This window comes from Hemiscyllium ocellatum, chromosome 14 (assembly GCF_020745735.1).
Source record: "Hemiscyllium ocellatum isolate sHemOce1 chromosome 14, sHemOce1.pat.X.cur, whole genome shotgun sequence".
Taxonomy (NCBI): Eukaryota; Metazoa; Chordata; class Chondrichthyes; order Orectolobiformes; family Hemiscylliidae; genus Hemiscyllium; species Hemiscyllium ocellatum.
Window position 1 is genome coordinate 46,570,502 of NC_083414.1, and position 18,128 is coordinate 46,588,629.

Sequence of the window (18,128 nt, forward strand, 5' to 3'; positions counted from 1 at the left end):
GGACAAACATACATACACAAATTACCCAGTTAAAGATCATTTTAAAAAGCATGTTACTGAAAAGAATGGGTGTGAGGAAAACCCCCAACATTATCTTGCCAGACAGCAGGCAAAGGAGTCCTGTACAAGTGGATGAAGAGACTGTAAAAGGAAGCGGAGGCCAGATGATCAATCATCTCAATATCATGTGGCTGATGACAAGATCCATCTTCATCAGGATCACACTGTCAGCAGGTGGGAGAAGTTACATTTCTCTGAACTATGGTTTAGCAGCAGGGTAGGGAGAGGCAGCCGAAGTCATCTGCGAGGCCCAACACCATTTTAAAATGCAGGTTAACTTAACTTAGACAGATAGAGAATATTCTCATTCTCCTTAATACATTCATTCCCTTGTAATCTCTTTGTAGGAATTGACATTAAGATAAAGCAATTATGCCCAGTGCAAGTGTCATTCAATCAGGTTTATAATCCTAAACAGAGAATAAACTATTTTCTTTCCAGTCTCCTTTCTTCCAGCCTCGTGTTAGCAGTTATTGAAAGCAATTATTGAATCATCTTTCCTTCCTCTCCTGCCACTCCCTAAATCTTTAAAGAGATTGGTTGCCCCTTACCTCTCTTTCCCTGAAAACTCACCACCTGCCACTTTTCAATCACTGAACTGTCCTCCAATCATAGATTTAGATTTTGTCTCTGAAGGAGCAGACAGACCTGAAGAGAGGAAACTAGTGATTGGAGGAGCTGGAATAACCAGGTTAAAAGGAACAGAGTGACTCCTTCCATGGCAATTCTGGATTCAGTTCCCCAATTTTGACAGGAAATGTGCATTTTCTTTTTTAAAAAAACCTCCAGCAAGCTGCACAAATTAAAAATTAGCCAAATGACAAATGTCTCATTTACTTAACTACTAATAGTCATCACCTTGAACACTAATATTAAAGTAATGCAAACATTTGAGTGTGAACTTTCACTGACTAGCATTATGTTTTGGTCATTCACTTTAATTTTTGCTGAGGTCCATCCTGAGCCGCTCCATGACGCAGGACTCTGTGCTCTATGGTCTGTTCCCCGGGATGCATACCGAGACAAACATTGACTGTGCCTGGAGGACCATTAACTCTGTGAAAGACACTCTTTGGTCTGCCCAAAGCTTGTTGGCCTTCCAGAACAAGAAGTCAACCCTGACTGAATATTGCAGACAGGCACATTCCAAGGTCCAGGACTATCTACTGGGGGACACACTAAAGCTGGTGGCAATTGCTGTCAAGGCAGAACTAGGAAAGACCATCGTCTGAAGTCTTTCTGCCGAAGTTAAATAAGGGGCCTGTTCAGTCATCAGACCTTCCTGGTGCCTCAAATGCATTTAAACATAATCTGGTTCACATAAGAGATGCCTTTGATTTGTTTGGATAGAATCTGACTCCAACATTTTCTTGATATGTTATTGTACAGGATTGAACTGTGTTTGTGACTGTGTATATGACGATATTATTTATGAATAGCGTAATTTTCAAACAAAAAAAGTTAAAGTGAAGGAGTTGCAGAATTTAGATTTATCAGTGCATATGCACTTTTTAAGAACATTATCAACAAATCCAAAATATTAATTTAGTTAATCATACCTCCAAACGGGATTTCTTTTGGCCACTGCAAAACTCTGACATATTCAATACAGTGTTCTGGAAGCCTGGGCATTGAAGCAATAGTACACATGGGAAAGTTAATCTGTAAAATAAATTGTAAAATTATTTTCATCTCAAACAAAATTCAGGATTTACGCTAACTGACAAACAGACGGTTAACTAAAATAATCAACAGTTTAATATTTCTCAGATGATAAAACAAAAATGATACGATTCACCTAAAAATCAATTCCATGTTTTAAACACATGATTTAAGGAAAAGGCAAGAGGAAAAATAACTTTTCTGAAGCGTCTTTCAGTGGGTATTCTTCCAGTGACTAAATGTAGAGCAACTTTAAAAAGCCCAAGAATCCACTGTGTGTTAGAATGAAATAACATATACTGATCCAAAATATGTTACCATCAATAAAACTGCATTTTAGAAAGAAAATGAAATAGCTATGATTGTATCAAATAGGACTTCATCAGATTTGACTGGGGAAATCAAAAGAGCAAGAATCAAGTGGTTAAAAAAAAGCAGGCTGAAGATCAAAATTGAGAAACGCAAGTAACAAATCAGCGATCGGAATTATCTGAAAACACTGAACCAGAAATAGGCTCAGATGCAAATATTTGAAATAGGAGGCAAGTTTTTGTTTTTGGTAACCTCAATCTCTAACTGATCAGGTCCCAAAGACTGGATCAGTAATATTTTCACAAACCTAGAAGTTACCTGAGGAGGGTACAATTCCAGTGTACACTCTATACATGCTGTCAGTCCTGGCAATATAACACGTGCATTACCCTTAAACCCTTCGGTCCCACCATCAATCAATGGTATAATGGAGCTTGGGTCTAGTGTTCCATCTTCAAAGTTCAGCAGTGATATCTATGAAAAATAAAGATGCTTCTTATTAAGAAACATGGTTTTCACTATCTTCATTTAAATAATCACTTAATTAAAGCACATTATTATTATTACAATTATCATTCAAACTCTCTAGAATGTCAAACTGTCAATAACCAGAATACAAATGGCTAGAAAGGTGCACTGGTAGTATCCTTATCTATGGACCAAGAAACCCAGTTTCAAGTCCCACCTGCTGTGGAGGTGAGTAGTAAGAACTCTGAACAGGTGATAAGAAAATATCTACAAATGCCCAGTAGAGCACTTATTGCACAGCAACCTCTGGGCGAGAAGGGTCAAGCTCAATATGAATCTGCAACCACCCCCCCACCTCCCTCAAAAGATGTGTTATAACAGATCCAAACAGGACCAGCAAAATAACTGCAAATGTATTGAGTGCCCAGATTATCCATTTGGGGAAAAGAAAGGAAATAATAAAACCAGTTGCATAAAGAGGTATGATAAGATGCTGTCTGGTAACTTATTAGGTTGATGACTATTACCTTAATTTAGTCCTATCTCCATAAGCCTGACCTGCTGAATGAGGAGTTCAACATTTTGTGTCTTAAACTCATCTGGTATTTGGGGGACTATTCCACTTCACCTAAAATGTGTTCTTATGACGTTTTGTGAATTTCTTCACTGGATTGTTGCTATTTAATTGTTCCCAAGTAATTGCTATTTGCCATTAAATTATTTCTGTTACTATTCATACCAACATCCCATTGATCCATCGTCGGGCGATGACAGAATCTAATCCACTAATAACGATATGAAATTCTGAAACAAAAGTAGTACTTTTTTTTTTACAATGAATGAGTTGAATCTACTTCCTCCTTTATTAGTCACTGATTTCCACATTCTAGCTAGATAAATAAACATTTTCAATACAAGTACAATATCAAGTATCTTAAATGTTTCAAAATAGTGTGCAAACAATAATGAGGCCAATGATTGAATATAAGATTAGATTAGACTTAGTGTGGAAACAGGCCCTTCGGCCCAACAAGTCCACACCAACCCGCCGAAGCGCAACCCACCCCTACATTTACCCCTACCTAACACTACGGGCAATTTAGCATGGCCAATTCACCTGACCCGCACAACTTTGGACTGTGGGAGGAAACCAGAGCACCCGGAGGAAACCCACGCAGACACGGGGAGAACATGCAAACTCCACACAGTCAGTCGCCTGAGTCGGGAAATGAACCCGGGTCTCAGGCGCTGTGAGGCAGCAGTGCTAACCACTGTGCCACCGTGCCGCCCACAAAGTGAACACAACAATAATTTTGCACACAAAACTCCACAGAATGACCAATTATTTTTCAAATGTTTGGCTTGAAAGAAAAACTGACTAGAACCAAGGAAAGCTTGCTTCTCTATTTAGCATAATACCCTTTAGTATTAATTTGATATAATCAACTCAGTTTAACCTCTCACTTTGAAGACTGCACTTTTATAAATAAAGTAACTCTAGGTATAGTTAGCGCACCATGACTTACAGAATGGACACAGACCCTTTGGTCCAACTCATCTCTGTCAACCAGGCATCTTAATCTGAACGAGTCCCACCTGCCAGCATTTGGTCCATATCCCTCTAAACCCTTCCTATTCATAAACCAATTCAGATGCCTTTTAAATGTTGTAATTGTACCCAACTCCATGACTTTCTCTGGCAGCTCATTCCATACACGGACCACTAGGTCCTTTTGGAATCTCTCCCCTATCGCCTTAAACCTTTCTTCTAGTTTTGGACTCCCCAACCCTGGGAAAAAGACCTCAGATGTTCACCCAATCCATGCCCCTCATGATTTTATAAACCTCTAAGGTCACCCTTCAGTCTCTGAAGTTCCAGGGGAGAAAAGCCCCAGCCTGTTCAGCCTCTCCCTGTAGCTCAAACCCTCCAGTCCCAGCAACATCCTTGTAATCTTTTCTTTTCTGCATCCTCTCAAGTTTAACAACATGTGACTAGAACTGAACTCAGTATTCCAAAAGTGGCCTAACCAATGAGTGGCACAGGCGCAACATGACTTCCTAACTCCTTTACTCAATGCCATGACCAATGAAGGCAAGCGTATCAAGCCTTCTTCACCATCTTGTCTACCTGCAACTCCACATTTCAGGAAATATGCATCTGTAACACTCGGTCTCTTTGTTCAGCAATACTCCACAGGGCTCTAACATTTACTGTACTAGTCCGATCTTTGTTTGCCTTGCCAAAATGCAACACCTCACATTTATCTAAATTAAACTTCATCTTCCACTCCTCAGCCCATCGGATCCAGGTACTACTGTACTGAAAATCTTCTTCACTGTCCAAGACATCACCAATTTTGGTAAAAAAAAACTTTGGTGTCATCTGCAAACTTACAAATCATTCTTCGTATATTCACATCCAAATTATTTATATAAGTGACAAAAAGCAGTTGACCCAGTATCGATCCGTCAGCATACTGCTGGTCACAGGCCTCCAGTCTGACAAACAACTTTCACACCAATTTTGTATCCAATTAGCTAGCTCCCCCTGGATCCCATGTGATCCAATCTTACTAACCCTAGTCTACCACACAGATTCAGCAAATGACTTTAAAAAAAACTTGAAAGAAACATACAACTTTGTCTGTAAAGAAAACATGGTTCAAATACAGCAAGCAAGTAGGTGGAGAAAACAACCTTTTCAAATTAGTTAAAACTGCCTCTTTTCCGAAAGGTGTCAGCTTTATTACAAGAAAATAAAAGTTACAGTTACACTCAGTCTATTAATCTTGATTGAACTTTGATAGGAAGGGTAAGCAGCTTTTAAGGGAGAAGGTTAAGTTGTCAAAACCTGGATCAATTCCATTTCCATAAATACACAAAGTCAGTATTGGTCAATGTGTGGAGCTCTGGGCCAGAAACTAGATACTCCCTTCCCAAAATCAGGGAAGCTACAGCAAATTTCTAATCTAATTAAGAAGTGAAGGATTTTTTGAGGTATCAATGTTGTGATCCTTCTTTGCTTTTGGGGAAAAAAGCTATAGTTTGTGCTAGGTTGGAATTTTCCCTTTAAAAACTAGGTTCCTCTGAAAGAAAAGCAATTTTCTTCCAATAAAACTGGAGCATAAAAAATAGAAAAAGGATCAACAAAAAGTTAATTACATCATGGAGTACAGTATGAGAGTGGTGCTTTGTTAAAGTAGACAAATCTGAATTTTAGAACAAGTTAAAGACATGGTAGATTACTTTTGAGTAAGAAACAGTTGAAACTGTGTGCTTGGTAATTGTTTAAAACCTGTTAACTGTAGGTCATGAGTGACTGAAAGTTGAATCTTAACCAAGTGGTTAGTCTTGTTTTGAGTGTATAACTTGAACTATTAGGGGTGTAGAAGTGTAAATAAGAGAATGAAGAAGTTTAGTTTACTGAATAAGTAACAGTGTTCATTGTACTTTTAATATCTTTAACGTAACAGAGAGAGTGAAGTTGTTAGTTTTCATGTTTTGATTTTTGTGCAGCAAATTTCTTGTTTTGAATGATGAACCTTGTGGCGTAATTCTTGAAGTAAATATTTAGGTTGTCAGATTTCAAAAAAAAATTAGACTTATTGAGATCATAAGGGTTAAATTATTTCAAGTCAGTTCTCTGGTTCAACTTGTACCTGTAATATTAAAAAAAATCAACTTGACGATGATGTCCGATATCACAATCAAATAACTACCACCGTCCAGGCATAAAATTAAGAATGATCAATTGGATGAAGCTGGGAATCAACCTAAAAATAGCCTGGCAGGTAGTCAGAAAGTCATCAATATGAAAAAGGAAAAAAATATTTTTGGCCATCACAACTTTTACATGATGGTTAAATCAAAGCATATTGAAATCACAATGGCAATGGGCCATAAATCCACTTAAAGCAGCACATATATCTTCTTACAAAATTCAAGTGTAAGTATATAATTCCATGTTGGATATCTGAGCTTCAAGAACTATAATGATAATGCATTCCATGATCAAATAAATTCTAAACATGGCCTACTTAAAGTATTATTTCTCACAAAATGAACACATTTGCACATAAAACTGCAAGTACAATTTTTGGTCACTAACTTTAATAGGGTTAGCATCCAAAAGAATTTGCACCATTGTTAACAACTGGGAACTGAAAAAAATTGCTGGATTGCAGACGGAGCCAGTACTTACGTCTGTAAAAGGATTCACTAAAATCTTGTATCTTTTTAAAATGTCTGAGAATACAGTTAAGAATTGTTTCAACTTATTATATAACTACAGCAAATTTGCATTTCAGTTTTGGAACATATTTGACAAGATTTCTTGAACATTTTGACAGTGACAAACTCCTGCATTTTCTTTGTAGTCCTGCATGTTGGATAACTATTTAAATAGAATCAATACTCTTCTGAATGCCTCAATTAAACCAGACCTAAAGCACTCAGTATGTGAAAATGTTTCTCACCTGTACTTCTTTTGAAAAAAAACTTTTGATTCTCAAATCTATGGGGAGGAAACAGTTTTACCCTATCTATTTTGTCCAGACACCTCATGATTTTGTAAACCACTATGAAATCTTCCCTTAGCTTTCTCCTCTCCAAGAACAGTCCCCAACTTCTCCAATCTAAGTTTCTCATCTCTAAAACCATTTTCTAAAATCTCTTCTGCACACACACTAATGGATTCACATCCTGCCTAAATGCATGTTGCCTAAGACCGAATATAATACTGCAGATGACGGTTTACTAGTCTCCTATATACCAAAAGGTGAATTTAAATTAAATTCAATTAGTTGAATGCAAGTTAGAATTCTTTTAAATCCCTTTTTTGTTTAGTATGCATAGGTTGGTGGATATTCTTCAGTGTGATAGTTTGAAGAGCATCCCTGTTGCTTATCCTGCTCAGAAATGCTGCAGACCCCATGTAAACGATGCCACATTTGATCAGACATCCTATCGCTAAAATTCTCCACTGGCAAACATTAGACAGAGTCTGGCAACTGTTTGAGATATATGTAGCAAGTCATTATTTCTCTGCTCAGAAAAATCTGGGCCAATAAATCACAACATAGCTCCTAATGCACAAACACTCCTGTGTTGATTATGCCTTATGGATGCAGTTTTAGCTAAGGATTTAATACTGTCAGAAAGATTATAGCAAATTCCTCATTTGCAAAAAGTCTTTTAGTCTTTGAGTTTAATTTAAAGAAGTGAAGTATTGACTGGAGTAGTAGCAGGAAGATGATGATTGAGTTCTTACAAATAAGATATTTACGCAAGTTGATTGCTATCTTTGGTACAATTTACACTATTGTTCCTTGCTCGACTTCCTTGTCTCAAGGAAGTCATCTGGTGCCCAATAGATTTGCACTAGTTAGAAGACCAATTAATAGATTAATTATTATACTCTGCAGTATATGATTACATGAACTAAGATAAATACAGAGAAAATTATATGAATCACACTAACACGCTTAATTGTCATCGCTTTGTTTTTTGCACTTGTGCTACACCGGGCTTTCCAACTTTAACTCTCAGTGCTATGGCAGAACATAAGATCTTACAGTTAGAAAGTACAACACTACATCAAAAAGAGGCATAGCATTGTCCTGCACTCAGTATTAGAAAAGCTCAAAACTGACCAAATACTAAGTGTTTGAGCTTATATATACTTTATGTACAAGGCAAAATAATGGAAAAGAGAATGAAATTGAAAAGGGATAAATAGAAACAGCTGTAACAAAGTCAAAGCAAAATAATAAACTGAATAATCTACTGATATAAACACATCAAACCATGTTACAGTATATCGCGTTATATCACGTTACATCACATACAGACAGACTAAGAGGGACACTAGTTCGACTGGGACAATACATCCATCCTGGGACAGGCTAAACAAAGACACTTAGTAATTCCTAGAAGCCTGGCATTCAAACCAGAACTCCATTACCAAACATATTGATTTGGAGCTCATTTACCAACCCCTCAGAAACAGAACCAGAAGTGCTATCATCCACCACAACAGAACAAGACACAAAAATAGCAAGCAAGAGAGAACACCAGCGCTTGATCAGAGGCTCACTGATAATGTTACCTAGCATGGTGACAAAACATCCGAGAACAAATCTACCAGCTCAGCTGGTATATCACTGGTATACAACCAGTATATCACAAGCCGAAGATCAAATTTCATGTTTCCCTTCAGAATTGCAGTGGTGTGGAGAATAATGGGCACTTAAAAACTCCACAAAATTTTACAACAGCTCAATTACCTTGGGTCAGGCAGGGGTTGGTGAGAAGAGGAGACCAATCAATTTAGAATTTTTTTTAAGAACCTAGTATCTAATACTGTAGGTAAGCATTCCATAAAAGGGGTTTACGATCTTCCAGTTGAAGGCCAACTTCATTTTCAGACCAATTATATCTTATTTTGCAAATGAAATTACTTTCTAAATAAAGGATACGGTACTACGTTGCAACCAGGAATTCGATTGTTAATAAACTCAGCAGCTACTTCAGCTTTTGGCCTTCCTACATCCTTTGGTCTATTTCAAAAAAAAATGTTAAAAAGAACAGAAAATCATCAATATCACTCAATAAACTAAAATCGATTTGTAATGGGAGTCAGAAATTAGCTCAAAAATTGCAATGTTCCAAACATATTAGCACAAGAAGATTCCTTAAGAATGTCATGATTCAAGCAGTCAGATTTAGACAGTGCCATACCTAACTTTCTGTATCATATACTCCTTGGTACTGGGCAATCACTACGCAAAGAAAGCAAATGAGTACAAGATTTTTGCACATACTTTAAATGAAACCATTTGAACTAAATAAGGCAAAACATTTAAATTTTACATAACTTTTATAAATTAAGCTTTTGTGAATTGCCACTTAAAATGCACAATGCTGCACTCAAACATGTGTTATGGAACAAAAAACTATTTCAATGCAAAAAACATGGACAATGCTACATCTGTACTGGAAATTACACTGGCTTTATAAATGAAAACTCTACAACTTTAAAGCATCTTCTATAGAAATTCTTAAGATTTAATTCTGAAATCATAACAGTAAAATTTACAATCCAACTGGATATAAATACTTACCGAAATAAAAATTGTCTGTTCAAATTAGAAACGTCAATTGTATCCATATCAATGACACTTATTTGTCTGAAGCCCATGAGAGCCTGTGATAAGAGGGTGAGATCAATGGCAGCACACAGCAAAGCTATTGAACAATCTTTCTATGCTCAGATTGATTTGAAATGCTAAATGGACTGGGACTATTGGAATGTCGGATAGCTGACACATTACGTAAAATTCACATAAAAGTGCTTCATGTCTACTAAAGTATGATTTCTGGTTAAACTGTCCTTTTCAATCACACAAAGGGCACTAAAATACATCTGCATTAAGCAGTTCATTCAGCCTACATAGAAACTTTAAACAATGCAAAGCTCAAATCAAGATAAATCATGAATTTATTTGCAATTGCAGAATAGTGGGAATTGGCTATAACAAAATTTCTTGAGCATGAGTGGAACAAGAGCATTAAATGACCTGAAAGTCAGTATGAAAGCAAATAATCAGCTGAACAAGCCTTTGGAACGAAAGCAGAATATAATGAAGCTATCAGATTCAAAAAGTGATAAAAGACAGCAAGGTTGGAGTAGTACTGTCCTCTTTAGCTTACAGGCACACAGGTGCAGACCAGGAGCTAGGTAATCGTCTGTGTTTAAATAAAACATTGCCACCATCTGTAAAGTCCAAGTCAGGAGTGTGATAAAATATTTATTTACTTGGATTATTGCAGTTTTACATACTCAAAAAGCTCAACATCATCCAGACAAGGGGTAGCACAGTGGCTCAGTGGTTAGCACTGCTGCCTCAGTATCAGCAACACGGGTTCGATTCCAGCCTCGGGCAACTGTCTGTGTGGAGTTTGCACATCCTCCCTGTGTCTGAGAGTGTTTTCTCCAGGTGGTCCAGTTTCTTCCCACAATCCAAAGATGTGCAGGTTAGGTGAACTGGCCATGCTAAATTGCCCATAGTATTCTGGGATGCATAGGTTAGGTGCATTATTCAGGAAAAGGAGGGAATGGGTCTGGGTGAGTTGCTTTTTGGAGGGTCAGTGTGGACTGGTTGGGCAAAATGGCCTGTTTGCATACTGGAAGGGATTCTATTTGATTCAATATCCACATTCACTGCCTTCATCAATTCACACAATAGCCTATTTTGTATGTCTAGAAAACAACAAGTTTTTAAAAAAACTTTCTGTTGCTAAATTATGCCTACTTTCTTGTTCCAACTTAAATATGATAATTTCTAGGAAATGAATACTTTCCTTGTGTATAGCAATTTCAGGTTTAATGGAGCAAAGACACAAGATACTGGCAAAACGTTTTGAATCTACTTCAGCAGAAGCCCAAATATTTCAAACCTTAATACAAATACAGAGGGTAGTGTTACTTTATGACTGCAATTTCTAATAAAGAACTTAATGAGAATGTAAAAGGGGCCTGTTAAAAAAAGTTAGCCTTGAAGGAAATCAAGGTTGGAAAAAAAAAGGCTACCCCTGGTCTGTCATTTGTACGAGTCGAGTGTGGTGCTGGAAAAGCACACGTCAGACAGCATCCAAGGAGCAGGAAAATCTTTTCCAGCACCATACTTTTAACTCCAGTCTCCAGCATCTGCGATCCTCACTTTCACAACATTTACAGGAGCCTATTCAGCTACTCACCAAGATTTTCAACCACCAAATCCACAAACTCTACATCCTAGAAAGTCATAAGCAGCAGGGGGGAGGAGCACCACTAAACGCAAAATTTCCCTCAAAGTCAGATGCTGCCATTACATGGAGAGAGGTAGCTGTTCTTCTATCACCAAAATTGCGGGATTTAAATACCTTCACCACATGAAATGCAGCAAGACAGTGGTCCACCACCACCACCTCAAGAGTAATTACATATGATGAATAAATTCTGAACTTGAACAGCAACGGCTAAATTTTCTTTATTCTTGCATTAGACATGAGAATTACTGTCAAGGGCAACCAGCTGCAGTTGCATCAGGATATTAACAAAGCAAATGACATTACATTTAAATCTGAAAGAGTGCAAAGTTATTCTATTTTCTGATGTCAGGTGTGTGGTTTATATAGATTGATGTAATTTATTTAGAGGTTGGATGTAGAACTAGTCACATGAGAGCTTTGGACTGTGTGTATGAAGTGGTTTAATAACAAACATGTCAGACTTTCTGGAGCCATGGTTTTAAAGTGGTACATGTCAGAAAGCAAGAAATAGTGTCTTTCTGGAGTGATAATGTCAGGTTGCTCATATTGTGAATGCTTACAATCAGAGAACAAACATTGAAAGACACTTTTTAGCGAGTTTTGAAAAGATTTGTAGCTCAAGTTGAGGTTCTGGATGCAAGTTTGCTCACTGAGTTGGAAGGTTCATTTTCAGACATTTCATCACCATATTAGGTAACATCATCAGTTAAGTCTCCAGTGAACCAGTGCTTCACCGGAGGCTCACTGATGTTGTTACCTAGTATGGTGATGAAACGCCTGAAAATGAACATTCGAGCTCAGCGAGCAAACTTGCATCCACGCTTGCCTTTTTGTTTAAAACTATCAAGAATTGTTTTCTTTTCTTAGGAAAAACCCACAGATTGGAAACCTTTGGATAGAAGGGAACATGGACTGGAAAATTCCAGTCCAAGACTAGACACACATACTCTTCCTCAGGTGGGACAGGTACTGTTTGATGAGGCAGATGCTCGGATCCTTGATGTACTTCGCCTGCTGTTTGCACTGGGCTCCACCTGGATCTGTCAGTAATGTTCAAAATAGTTGGATCTTCTTCAGTTTGGGCATTCCCATAGGTTGGTCAGAATATTGCATCTTTCAAGGCAGCTTTTAGGATGTCTTTGAAAGGTTCCCTCTGTCCCCTGATAACCACTTTGTGGATGATATTTGGAGTACAAAACATGTTTTGGGAGTTTTCTGTCAGGTTTGCAGATGATAGAGCTCATTCAATGCAATTCATTAACCAGTGCCTCAATCCTGGGGATGCTGATGTGAGAAGGGATATTAATCGTGGATAGTGTTTCCTACCCCGAAATTACTACCTAGGAATTTGAAGCAGCATCACTAGTGATATTCCTTCAACTGTATGAATTGCTTGCTGTCTATTGTCCGCATATCCAATACGTACAGGAAGGCAGGTAACATTGTGGCCTGTGAACTTAGTGCTGACTTTGAGATTTTCACAATTTTTTCTTCCGACTGTTGAAGGTTATGCTGATATACTAGCAATGGTGCTGTGTGCCTTCAGTAACGTTGGTCCTCATTGGAGGAAACTCTCAAGGTATGAGAATAATCTACATTAACCAACAACTTACTTAGGATGTTGGTATTCTGCTTAGAGTATTATGCAGTGGGACGAGGTTAGCAGACAATCTTTGCCTTCCAATGTTTAGCCTAAGGCCTATTCTTTCATATACCTTCATGAATGCACCATTGCTGCTTTAGACCTAACTTTCAGCGCGTGCACACAAGCACCAGATGCATACTGCACCTTGATTACACTCTAGTGTATGTGCTGGATGTAACAAATCTTAACATAATATTGATACCCAGTTAGACATAACCCAAAAGCATTCAGTTTTTATGGGCTTATTCTGAATTCAAAGTTTGGAAATTAAGAAAATGAAGATAAAAAAATACATTACCAGATTTTTAAGGAGTTCACATCCTAAACCTCCTGCTCCAATAACTAGAACTTTGCAGGTCTCTAGAAGGAACTGGAGTGACTGCAGAAATAAATATGACAGCTCAGTCAACATCACAGAAGGAAAATCTTAATTTATTTTAAAGCTGTCAACAAAGTTTCCATATATTTTTGATTTAAGTTGATTTTGTATCCACAAAAAGAATAAACTATACGTTTCAGAACATTAAGTATATTTCAGCCTGGATTTTGCAGTGAGCAGCAAAGCAAGAATGCTAATTATTGACCTTGTAAGAAGACGAGAAATCTAGCAATCTCCACAGCGTGAATTTCTCTCTTTCACCACAGTGGATTGCTAATGTGAAGCAGGAATGATGTCTTCAAGTTATCTAAGCAGCCAGTCACATAAGTGTTCTCATGGGTAGGTGCAAATCACAAAACTCAATTTTTTAAAAAACTAAAAGATTGGACTATACATATTGGGTGAAGACAGAAGCCGAATTTTAAGGAAAAAATACTTTTAAAATAGCTTGAATATCTACTCATTAATCATAATGCAGTCATTAATAACATTAATAAGTATAAACCTATTTTTCAGTGTCAGCTCTATTGCTCAGTAACGGTTATTACTCAATTGAGCACATGGATCGGTTATACCTCAGAGGAGATATCTCTTGCCAAATTAACTGATTTCTTGTTGGGTCAGTGTAGGGTCGTAGTGCAACCTTAGCATAGCAGGGAATGAGGGGATTCTGCATTCATCTGCTTTTGCCTTTGAGGTTTTTGCTAATTTCAAAGGAATGAAAATAATTGACATTGACAGTTCACAGTCAATAAAGCCCCACAAAACTCATACAACCAACTTATAAAGAGCAGTTCCTTTTTGCCAAGTCTGTCCCCATATGTACACACATAAGTGATGAGCATAGGTTTGTTAGAAAATACCTACAGTAGATACATTAATTGTGAATTGTGCTGGATTTTAAATACAAATGTGGACCAATATGTTGGAAAAGATAGCAACTTTCACAACTGTTTACATAATGCAAACTGAACACATGAAAACTCTGAAAGCACTTGCAATCTTTGATTTGAAAAATTTGTGTGAAAAGCTGTACGTTTCATTTCCAATTGGAATTTGTTTCTTTCTTATAGACAATGATTTACAAAAACACTTTCCCAATGTTAGCATCTTGAAATTAGGTTAGCTATATTATAGATTAGATGTTCTCTGTTCTGACAGTAGAATTCTAATTTTGGGCGAGTACTCAATACTGGGAGCAATACCATTACCAGTTAAAGTACATACAAAGTAAAATTTGAGCATGTCTACTTCTTTTTAGGTTATAAATCCATGTCTGCAAAAACTACACCATACTCTCCCAAATATTTCATTTTAAAATAGTCAGAAGAGATTTAAAGGTCAGAAACACAAGTAAACTGTACAATAAGAACGAAATTGCACCTGAGGGGCATTACCCAAATTAGAGCATTTTAATCAGAGGCCTGATAGGCTTGGGTTACTTTCTTTACAACAGAAAAGGTGTGTAAGATGATCAGGAGCTTGGACTCGTTGGATCAGCAGCTCTTCCCTTTAAGTAAAGGCTAAATAACAAGGGGGCATTATTTTAAAAGGTGAAAAGCAAGAGGTTTAAAGGGGATTTTGCTTTCACCCAGAGTGTGGTGGGAGTCTGGAATGCAATGAATGGAAGGGTAGTAAAATCTTTGAAAAGTATATGAATGTCGACTTGAAATGTCATTACGTTCAAGGCCATAGGTTGAATGCTGAAAAGTGGGATTTGGGGCAGACTTGATCAGCCAAATGACCTCTTCTGTGCTGTATGACTATGTGCATTTCCCAACTGCCAATTACAAGTAGTTACAAAGACCGATAGAGAAACAGCAGTAATTCTAAAAAGGCTTTTGAAAATTTGTTTTATCAATGATTTGTCTTCAAGGCAAAGACATACATTACCAAATGGAATTTGTGGCCAGGAAATTGCTCAAAATATAAAATGGACAGAATGTTTAACACTACAGGCATATGAATTGGTTTATATTCATGAATATTGACCCTTAGGGTATATCAGTCATTCTCAGATTGAAAATTGTTGGATTATTGGCCCAGAAAAGAAATTGCAATCTAAGTGTTCTAAGGACATACATTCTATTCCTAATTGTACATAAAGCTTCCATTAATATGTTTATTTTTCTAATTAAATGGAAAAACCCATTGAAATTTGGAAAACCACAAAGCAGTTGATCTTGTAAGTTCATTCACAATGAGGAAAAGGAGCTGGAATGTGCAAAATTAAGCCATTACAACATTCCCTCTGAATGAAGTTGTAATTGCATCTAGACTAGTTTCTACAGATAGTTTCAGTTACATACTATTCATAGCACAGAAAAAGACAATTTTGACCACCACTTTTTATTTATTCTATATCCTTGTATTGCGTTCTCACAGTTTGCTTATCTCATGACCCTTTGAATGCATCAATGTCACTGCCTCAATTACTGTGGCGAGACAGGAAGTTCTATTTTCTAATTCATTGCATGAAAATTCATGTTTACATTAAAACTAGAAATGGACTAAAATGTCCCAGAAACTAGGAGTTTTTTTTAGGCCTAAATTGATTACTCTGAATTTGTAGGCACAAACAGGGGAATTTTAAACTTAACTGACTGGCAGGATTTTGACAAACCAGACAAGCTATCTACATTTCACAACAAAGGTAAGAAAATATGGTTTACAGATGTTGCAACTCGGGAGTTCGATCAACGTTGTTGTTTTGTGTCAGTAAATAAAAACAGCAAAATGGAGTAGAGGTTTTACATCAGAGGTAAGTTTCCAAATTTATTGTATGACTCATTAGCATCTGATGTTTTGTTCTCATTGTGACATAAACATTTAGCAAAAGCAAAAAAAAAACTCATAGCTACTATCCAGTACCAAACTTTGATTTATAACAATGTTTCTCACTTCAGTACTTGGTTCAAAGTCAGGATGAGTGAATGGTCCTGAACGTTCAAGGAACTTCCTCACGTGATTCCAGCGACCTTCCCAGTCTCCAGTGTCCCCATACCCACCATCAACAGCCATTCTGCACAGAACACAATAAACTCAACTAGAGATTTAGTTTTCACAACACAGCATATTTATTAGAAACATTATTTACAAGAACTACTTGTCTTAGACATTTTTAAAAGTATTTATATTTCTTTAAAGTGAGATAGACTGAATGACACCCTAACAACTCAAATTTAAATTTAGAATTAGAAGGCCTCAAATTAGACAATTAAAATCATCTGTCAGATGCAAATTTTCAGCCACCAAAACAAAGTCATCAAATCAAATGAAAACAGATACAAAAGTTCTTTCTTAGAATAGTTATTAAATATTACAAGCAACACTGACACCAAACAAAATTCAAGGGTCAATCTGTTTCACTAAATTTGCAATTCCCCACACAACCTCCCAACCAAGGATAGTTCTGATCTGCTGCAGCACAGACAAGGGAAAGAAAGGAAATTAGACAAGTATGCAAGCAAAACATTTGTAAGTTGTCCAGTACAACAGAAAGAAGTAGGGTCTAAAGGTGCCTCAGAATTATATACAGTACCAAAACAAAACTAGGCACTTTCTAACAGATATTAAAACATATGGGATTGTTATCTCAAACCATTTTTACATTGGCATTTAGTTAGGGTCTATAATATTTCTTCTTTACTTTTCCATTTCAGGAACATTACATGGATCAACTATTTCAAAAAATAATGCTGGGAGAGATTGCGTTTTATCAAAAACTAGATTATTTGGTGCTTAGAAACAACACCTGGAAATGACATTTTTTAAAAAATGTAAATAAAGCAGTTAAATCACAGAAACTTTAGTGAGTCATTGCACAACTATTGAAATATAGGTTTAAGCCAGTTAAACCTGGATTCACATCAATCAAGTTCTCCCACAGAAAAATGATGCAAAACACAATTGGAAGTTTAGCTGTCAATTTGTTTCATGTCATATTCAATTCAAGCCAAAGATTAAATATTTAATGACGCTATGCAATGTTTTAACATTTATTGAAATCCCACCAGTTCCCCAGGTTTGCTCCTCCTTTTTTTAAAAAAATATATTCCTATTCCTCTAAGCAGTTTCTCGTGTTTAGGACCAATAAAGATACAGGTTGAGGCCAGACTGGTCCCACTGCTCGGAGCTGCAGCTCATAACAAGCCCTCCAGCCTCAGACCTCGCACAAGCGGAAAACCAGGGCCGCTACATTCATTCAACACTAACTTGTCAGTGTGCTCTTCTACTTTCCTTCTTTTCTTCTCCCTAAATAAAAGAGAGAATAAAAGAAGGTTCAGACATGCTCACCCAAGAGGAGAACGAGTAGAAGTCAATGCGAGAGAGGCCTGAGCGGCCGGAGATCACGCGGGGATACTCACGGCTCCGCCACATCCGCCATATTTTCCTGCTCCCGTCAACCAACGCAGCCACGGTGGCGACGTTCCATTGCTGCCGACCAATCGGAACATCCCACAATGCCGCGCGGCCGAATCCCGGGGGTCTATCCGCCGCCCGGGCGTGACGTCATCACTTACTCTTGGAATGGCTGCAGACCGGTCTATTGACTTCCCCACCCCAACGGATCAGTGTGGTTGGCTCTGCGGTGTCCCGAGATCAGCAAAGAGAAGGAGAGAGGAAAAAAAGCATTTAAGGATGCGCATAAGTTCATTGTCGACACTGTTGTTTAGATCACGCCTGTTATTGATAGATGTTTATCCATTAAATTCCTAACAGTGTGGAAACAGGCTGTTTGGTCTAACACGTCCATAACGAACCTCCAAAGAGTATTCCACCCAGATCCAT

General features: G+C 37.4%; 1 protein-coding gene across 4 annotated transcripts in view; it reads right to left on the bottom strand.

Annotated features, from left to right (window-relative positions):
* Positions 1–17,770, bottom strand: part of uba3 (ubiquitin-like modifier activating enzyme 3) — a 35,365-nt gene extending 17,595 nt beyond the window's left edge. For 2 of the 4 annotated variants that reach the window (XM_060835686.1, XM_060835689.1), the window contains exons 1-10: positions 17,705–17,770; positions 17,553–17,591; positions 16,239–16,359; positions 13,257–13,337; positions 9,624–9,706; positions 8,979–9,059; positions 6,704–6,747; positions 3,242–3,306; positions 2,353–2,508; positions 1,620–1,722 (exon numbers count right to left, since the gene is read on the bottom strand). In XM_060835686.1, coding sequence (XP_060691669.1) covers positions 1,620–1,722; positions 2,353–2,508; positions 3,242–3,306; positions 6,704–6,747; positions 8,979–9,059; positions 9,624–9,706; positions 13,257–13,337; positions 16,239–16,359; positions 17,553–17,591; positions 17,705–17,724 — 793 coding nt within the window. In that variant the 5' untranslated portion in view covers positions 17,725–17,770. Of the gene's footprint in view, positions 1–1,619; positions 1,723–2,352; positions 2,509–3,241; positions 3,307–6,703; positions 6,748–8,978; positions 9,060–9,623; positions 9,707–13,256; positions 13,338–16,238; positions 16,360–17,552; positions 17,592–17,633 lie in introns of all 4 variants that reach the window. The other 2 variants (XM_060835687.1, XM_060835688.1) reach the window with 2 other exon arrangements.
* Between the last annotated feature and the right edge of the window lie 358 nt (positions 17,771–18,128).